At 38.9% G+C, this 8,448-nt stretch overlaps 1 protein-coding gene across 4 annotated transcripts in view; it reads right to left on the reverse strand.

Moving 5' to 3' along the window:
• The window catches only part of LOC100740508 (paired box protein Pax-6), a 56,251-nt gene that overhangs the window by 37,243 nt on the left and 10,560 nt on the right, over nt 1-8,448 (reverse strand). For 3 of the 4 annotated variants that reach the window (XM_033321280.1, XM_033321278.1, XM_003490352.3), the window contains exon 1: nt 8,401-8,442. The exons of the other annotated variant lie outside the window; for it this stretch is intronic. In XM_033321280.1, coding sequence (XP_033177171.1) covers nt 8,401-8,413 — 13 coding nt within the window. In that variant the 5' untranslated portion in view covers nt 8,414-8,442. Of the gene's footprint in view, nt 1-8,400; nt 8,443-8,448 lie in introns of those variants that run through there. 4 annotated transcript variants of the gene reach the window in all.

Genomic DNA, 8,448 nt, shown 5'->3' on the forward strand with positions numbered 1-8,448 from the left:
TCGCCGCGACCGACCTCCCTCGCCAAACAACCCCTAAACCTACCGTTCCTAACGCTACCGCCCTAGACAAGAAGGGTGGGAGGAGTGAAAATTCTGCCATTTCGTTCTGTTTAAGCGTGGAAATACTTGTGTGAGTCTGCTGTTTGTAGCGTATAAATACTGTCTTCGCAACGATTAATACAATTTCCACTCGTTTTGCACCTCGGAATATCTTGTAATAGCGCTTCGTTTGAGTCTATGGAACTTTGATATGTTAAGAGTTGGAGCAAGTAGTTGTAAGATGCAGATAAGATACGCGAGATTGGTACGATTTTGCGATGATGACACTATGCGATTTTTTTTTTACGCTATTTGTTTTTTTTTTAGAGAGTGTTACGCGAGTATGTATACATATACATATATATACGCGATTTAGTTAGCAAGGATAGAAAGCAAATGTACATATAGTGTGAGCACTGTGAAATCAGAAAAATGTTGCACGCCTCGTTTGTGCCGTACCTATCTGTGGAGCAACTTGTATATACTTGTTTTGGTTTTAGCTCTGTTAATCTTGGAATTTTCAAGCGCAACATTATCGTACTAATGTAGTAGTAGATTACATATTTTCGTGATATCTTTTTTATGATACTTTCGTCAGAAAAAATAAGCTGATTTATAATTCAGTTTTTAGAAGACAAGCAAGCTGAATTACGTAATTAAAATAGCGCTAATACATGGCAAAAAACTGTATGTGAATTTCAATTCGTACTTCACTCAACTATGCTCTACGATTGAAATACATGTGTATCAGGATAAAATATTAGCTAACCAACATAAATGACTAATAATGAAACCATACCTCAATCGCAAATATACCTCATCTCGTTAGCTCCTTTACCCAAACTATAAATTCTCCTGCTAAAAACGAGCTGTATCCAAAAAATAGTCGCTTTACAGAGAGTACACGCAATTCACATTTTACTAGTGCGCCCGTGTACGAGCTAGAACGCAGGGCAAGTAATAATCAGTGGCATACAGAAGGCGTTATCTCTCTACCATGCATTTGCGAGTGCTTCAACGATATCTACGTTCCACTTACGACATTCTTTATTTGGACAACAATTCCTGGCGAAACTAACGCGAGACTAACGATAGCTTGTAAACCGTCGGCGTCGTGTAACTCCGTTTCGCATCTAATAATGTTCACTAACGCTGCAGAGAGAGACTATGGCGAATTAGCAAATTTCCAGCGAGTTAACAGCGGCGAATGTATATATGCACACTCGTAAACAATGCGATACTAAACGATATATTACTCCGTGAGAAACGGGAAAGTAAGCAGCAAATGGCTGGAAAGAAACACGATTGATCGTTATCCCATAATAGAAACAAAACAGGCCAGCGAACCGGTTAATACGCCACTTCAATTCCCAACGATGACGGGAACTTTACGTCAGGATGCTTGTTTAATGGAACGCAATAATATTACGCGCGTAATTAGCCAGTGCGTTTTCGAGTGGCATCCTTTCGAACGTTAAGAGTTTTCATGACCGGTTCGTTCCATGTCGTAGACCGCACAGAGAGTTCGACACGGCGATATTTCCGACATGAAGTGCCGCCATTCTCGTTAAAATCATGTAAACTCCTCGAGCCGGCGACCAATCTCTAGAAAAAGTTATCGAGCATTCCGAGATGCTCCGTTCGTTTAATGAATTGGAAGACTCTTGTTCTTGTCAGGTTTCGTTTTATTACGTTCGATATTGCAATCCGAGTGTTGTTGATATAACCGTCGTCAATGTAGCATTTTAAGCTGAAAATGTTTTAATGATATACCCACACAGTTATATATATACACACGCATATCTTATGCATTCTAAAAGTTAATGTTCAAGTTAGCGGTATTACATCGTTCGAATTAATTACTTTTACATAAGAACACAGCAGGTAAAGTTTCATAGAGTTCATTTAGTACTAGAAATAGCGCAAGAAATTCAAATAAATCTTGAAGAACTACAAACGAATTTCATTTAGCACAATCCTTTAGCCGCATATAAATATTTTTAGTTAAACATTTACACAAACTTTTATATCTCAGTTCCAAAACTAGTGATTTTCAGCTGGGAGACTTTCTACGCAAATAAGAAACTTGAATAGCAAACCTCGTCTACCCACCATGGCAGAATTCCTATACGATTAACAAGTTTCCGCGTCAACGAAACCTTCAAGATCAGATAACAGAATTTCCCCCTTTTTCCATCGCATTCATGCACCGTGCTAGAAAAACGTGCTGTTGCCCCGAGAGAATCGCCCTTCCGTGGCTTAATAACGTTCAAAGACGTAACAAGCGGTAATCCCATTAAGCGAAGAGACCGCGGCGCGCGCGAAGAATATCCCGCGCACGTTCCGCTGGAAATACATATTTTCTTTTCATTCATGCATGTCACTGGCGTCAATGACGGAAGAGGAGAATAAGTAGCGCGAGAAAACCGGCGGTATGATGCGTTTTATTTAGTCCAAAAGAGAGGTAACACTCGTTAAACGTTATTATCACGTTGTCGGGATGAAGGATTGAAAGCGCGAGAGGAGAGAAACGAAGAGAAGAGAGGGCTCGCTCTGACAACTTGCTGGAAGCGTTATTCGGGCTAAATCCACGCCACGAGGAAGCAAGAGTTTCATCTGAGCGCGTCCTACCGCGACATCAAAGATGGCGTGCGAAGCATACATACTGTAATGAGTTGAATCGCGGGCAGAGAGAGATGCTTTACCTGTCCTCCTTACTCTAATGGGCTTAAAACGTACTCCATCTCGCTCGAGGTTCCTCCTCTGACGAATTCATTAAGGGCCAGTATTAAGAAGCAGCGTTGAATTAGCGAAAGCAACGCCATCCTAACGGCGTATACTCATTACCACGCGTCTTATTATTAAAGCCGCGAGGCATCGGATCTTCGTCGGTTTTCACCACCAACAGAAACCACGGAAACGCGCGCCCCCGCCCGCCGACATGGCATCGAAGTTAGTAGTCGGGTGATTACACTCGCGCGTTCCTTAATTATAATTGCGAAGTCGCTGGTAATGTAATTGGTATTTAAATGCGCGCCGGGTAATTTAAAGTCGCTGACGTACCTCTGTTTTCCCTTTAGTTGTCCTTTCCCTTTGCTTTTCTTTTCGATTTTGCTCTTGCCAAGTTGTTATATAGTTTGAGAGGCGTTAAAGGGTTCCGTTTTTCTCACCACTTTTAATTATCTATGTATAATGCTAATGGATATTTTGTTCATCAATTGGTTGATTTAAATATTGAATCTGTAAATACGAAGATTATACGTTGCTAAATATATGTATGCAAAAATTATTGAATAATAAATATTAAATATTTAATCCGAAATATATCTTTCAAATTACGTATTTAATATTACAAAATTAACATTAAATACGGAGTTTGTATGATAGGAGGGTTATTCAAAATGATTTTACGTATAATTGTTCTACTAATGAAGAACCACACAAGACAAACTTGATTGTTACTCGTCACAATACAGCTTCAGAACCAACAACGTTGCAGAATTGTTCTTCTCAAAAATTGTTCTCTCAGTCGTCTCAACTCGGAACTCAATTTCTTCGACTCACCATTATCCGACATCAGAAAATAACAAAACAAGTATGCAGTACAGTCTGTCTATATAATGTTACAATTACCCAATTTCTTTTCTCTTCAACTAACTTTTCAATCATTCGAATTTTCTAAAATAAGGATACATACTCGAATATGTTACTTTATTTACGTTTATTGACGATGCATTTACGTCAATTTCAAATTCTTAAATTTCCAAACATTCAAATATTCAATTATCCAAATATTCAAATCGTCATTTCGTATTGTTAGTACGCAACTTTTACACATCCATTCCATTTCTTGGACTTCGACGGGTCCAACCACAATGCTATTCTACTTAATTACTATATTGTTATACTGATCCCCTCTAACTTACTTATGGAAATTACTTAGTTCCTAATTTACTCAGACCGACATTTTATGATATTTTCCTATGCAAACAAAATTCCACTCATAAAGGGTAAACCAGTCGATTCTTCGCACAATAGGAGAACTGACCAAAGACCCGGAAGGAAAACTGTTCCATCAATGGGGCTGTAGCATAAATTATGAAACTAACAGGAAATCTGGAGATGCATTACGAGCGATATCCTATTGCCTGGGCATGGATAATCCCGCACCCTCGACATTTATTGCCCCTCGAAAAGCCAGCGCAGGTAATCTCCACAGCTTCGGCTGGCACGCGAGCCGACCGGCACACGAGCGCCCATAACCATTAACAAATCTTGTAACCTAGCACGAAATAAAGTGCTCTCGTGAATCGGCCGTTTGATTCCAATAGCTACGGGGGCTGCTTTTATGGAAGCAAGGAGAGATAGATGAAGGGGAAACACCGAGCCAAAGAACGAAGAGGAGACGATAGAAAATCGTACAAGAAAGGACGGTGGTTGTGTGCATGTTCGTATGTGTATGCGTCCGCGCAAGCTCGTGCCGCAAGGGTATTGTAGTTGTAGGTCTCCTCTCGCGACTCTCTCCGATGCTCGAATGGTGCTCACACCACCACCCGAAGGGGAGAGAACTCTTCTGTGCTCGAACTCGGGTATTATGATCGTCGAACGTAATACGATCCGACCAAACTTCGGATAAACATACACGCCCCTGGTACAAACGGCCTGACCTGAGACCTGCCGCGCGAATCAATTTTAACGGACTGAAACTGAAGGGAATTTACCAGATTGATGCGTGGTTCTAGGTTTCGGGGTGGTGGAAAAACTGTTGTTTGCTTGTAGAAAAAGCTACAATTTTGGGGGCGGGGTTTGAAGATTTATTTTAGCTAGGTTGAATATGGCAAGTTGATTTTTTAGTCCTGCGGTTTTTCTTTTTGATAGTTTGTATAAAATCATAAGAGGGTAGTATATGTCATATCAAGTATTTTTAATCACTGAAGAAGGTGGATGTGGTGTAAGGATAACATGAATATTTAAGAAAACCTAATCGAGGAAAGAAATGTAAGTTATCGATAATACAAAAAATTGAACATTAAATATACATGTAGATTGTAATTGAAAGTATGCTTGCGCATTTTCGTCGACATTTGTAAACAGAAAATACATAGCAATTAAACTTCAATTAAATACACGATCGTATTTTAAATTAAAAAAATATCAAGCAAGATATGGAATCAGAACTAAAAATCGTGTCAAAAATCAATACAATGGAAAACGATTCGCGCCCTGAAGAACGTACGAATTAATCTGACCAACGTCGTGCACCGATTTGTAGCAAACAGAGGAGAGGAGTACGCACACAGACAGAACGCGAAACGAACGTTCACAAAGGAGAGACAAATTGGCGGTGTAGGCGCTCCGGTTATTAAAGCCAACGCCTGACCCAGCCTGACCCGAAGCAATACACCCCGATTGTGCCGAGTGTTGTAGTCGGATAGGAGGGGAAAGTCGGCTAGCACCGAATCGGCAGAAGCTTTTTAGGTAAAAGGCGCCACCCTTCGAGCGTCGAGTTCTCCGTTGAAGGGGCTGTTGGCCCGACAGAAGCCAAGGAAAGGCGTGTCGGGTTACCGGCTAACCCCGGGGGTAACCGCGAGCCCCACCTAAGCCCATAAGCGTACACGTATTTGCGCACCCCTTCGTATAACTCATTGCGAAGGTCACAAATTTCGCCCCGAAGGCTGCGGTGCGATCCGAACCACCTATGTGATCCTACGGGCCCACCCAGAAACATCGGCCAACCGTTAGCGGAAAGGTAACAAGATGTAAATTGAGACGCGTTTAGAAAGGATACACTGTTAATTAGGGTACTCCATGTTGCATTAAAGTAAAATAATATATGGCAAAGCTTTGCGGTTGCAGGAATGCTTGAGGATCGAGGATTTCTTAACAATAAAACTACCACATAAGTCAAATTGACTGGTTTTACAATTTTATTTTAAAATTCCTACTTCGTGTTATATCTTTTCTTCCACAATGATGTAATGACTTTCGCAACGATAACTGAAAGAGTAATAAAATGAATTTTATTTTGTTTTTTATGTATTCAAACTCAAAATAATTTTTTATCAAGGCTACTTATACCAATATCAGTCAAAATGACTGGTACTTGTCAAAGTGTAAAAGGGTCCTGCTTTTTGTTTATCGAACCCCAATTAACCAGTTTCCTCGTTTTGTACAACTTCCCACACGTTTTTTAAATTTTTACCGCGTATCATTCAATATGATATCAGATATCAGGAAAATTCCGGATCGGTCGCTAGATCGCTAGATGCTAACACTAGAAATACCACACCAGTCAAAACGACTGGTTCTACAATTTTATAAATGTGTCAATGATGGATTAATACTACCAAAAATGTACGACATAACATGGAGTTCCTTCTGTAAAAAAGTAACAAGTCTATAAATATAAAAATATTCTACTATTACGTATTTTTTAAAGACCAGTCATTTTCACTGGTTTTGGTAGAATAACTTCGTGTTCACTAACGATAGTTTTAGTGTTAAGTATTCAGAATTAGCGTTAAGTATTCAGTTTAGGATATTTATTGTAGCGAGTACGGTTGGAGTTGTACAAAGAAATTGGTTGAAATAAACAATACATTTTTGATAAGTTACGATTGGACTAACATCAGAATTACTGGCACCTAATGAATATTAAATTAACTTCATTGAAAATATTGATTTTTTCTTATGACGTATTTTTACACAACCGGGTATCCCATTTTCAATTGCATAAAAATTTGTAACATAACTCAAATACACAAACATCCATCTAATTATACAGACTCAACTATTCCATAAGTTAATCGAAATATTAAATCGTATGCATTTTATCATCAAGAGTCTTGTTCATAGCAAGAATTCAGAAATCTGGTATAAAAATAAGAGGACCTATCTAGGTGGTCAAGTAGATCGAAACATCCAGAGAAGAGCTCGTGTTCGTCGGCATTTTGTATCAGAGCAAGGCTCAGAACTGATTCAAGGAACCGGGCCCTCGCGTCCCGGTTGGAGACAACTCGAAATCCATCCCGAAGATACGACCATCGTTCAACCCGACTGTGTATCGATAAAAAAGAAGAAAAGGAAATAAAATATCCCCGTGTCTCGGGTTTCACGGTACACGGTACAAAGTTGACGCTAACGATCGCTGACAATACGAAAGGCGACCGACGCTCGACCGCATTGTAACGGCCTTCTATTAGCACAGTCAACGAGATACAAGAGCCGGATCGTCCAGATACCGCATCTGAATGACAGATAATCGGCCACCTTTCAGTTTTCTGAGTCTCGTGATTTCCACTCTTTTTCTTATTCCTGCACGAAGAAGAACTTGTCTTCTTAACAGGTTTGAGAGACGTTCGTTACCCTTTTTTCTACGGAATTTTATTGTTGTTACTAAATAATATGTCAATAAAACGTCATGTTGGTAAAGAAGAAAATAGTAATGTGGTAAAAATAAAAAATTGCTTTGAAATACGTGAAAGCTTGATTAATATAGCTTGTAAGGAAAACCAAATAAAGAGAAGAAAAAGCTAAACTCTCAATTCATCGAAGCACAGATTACAATCGAACACTTTGGCGCCGAGATGTTGCGCAACGGTAATTCTATCTGTGGTGAATGAGTTTTGTAATATTTATAAATAGACGTGTATAAAATGACAATAGTACATTTGTTAAACTTTCGTAATTAAAATTTGTTTTGGAACGGTTACGCATTAAAAATTGTTATACCACAGTAAAAGCAATACGTATGCTTTACGATTGACCTTAACTACTTGTCTTATAACATCGACCAGCCCACGCGATAGGAATTATATTTTAAATGTCAAAAACAGTTGTATTGAGTTTCAATTTTAATTTAATAAATTACGCGCTTTCAAATGACTGACTTTAGACTCTAATTAATATAATAACCAAAAATCTTGCAAGACAAAGAATTAACAGTCCATCGCTTACGCTTAATTCACCACTCACACGCAAAATGACAAAACGAAAAACACAGCATCCAAAGCTAACTCAACTTATAAACCATAAAATTCAATAATCAGATACATAATAGATCGATCTCCTTAATTTTGCCCATACTTCAAAAAAATATAATCGGCAAATCAATAATAATATATATTATATAATGTGTAGTATACATACACATATAATAACAATTGATCATATTACATATCAATACAATAAATGAATACCAGGTTTACATTTCCCTAATTCTGCCCACGATACAAAGGAACACAACCCCGCATAAAAAAGAGATGATAAAAAATATCGGGCAAAAAAAAGTTAACAAAAGCCCGACAACTTTCGGGTCGTGGTGTTTTTAGCCGCGTAAATAAACAAGCTCGTTTGACCAACCTTTGTGTGGCATCTTCCAGAAGGGCGGTTCGGGGGTGGGCGAGCAAG

The sequence above is a fragment of the Bombus impatiens genome, unplaced genomic scaffold (genome assembly GCF_000188095.3).
Source record: "Bombus impatiens unplaced genomic scaffold, BIMP_2.2 scf_0418, whole genome shotgun sequence".
Lineage (NCBI taxonomy): Eukaryota > Metazoa > Arthropoda > Insecta > Hymenoptera > Apidae > Bombus > Bombus impatiens.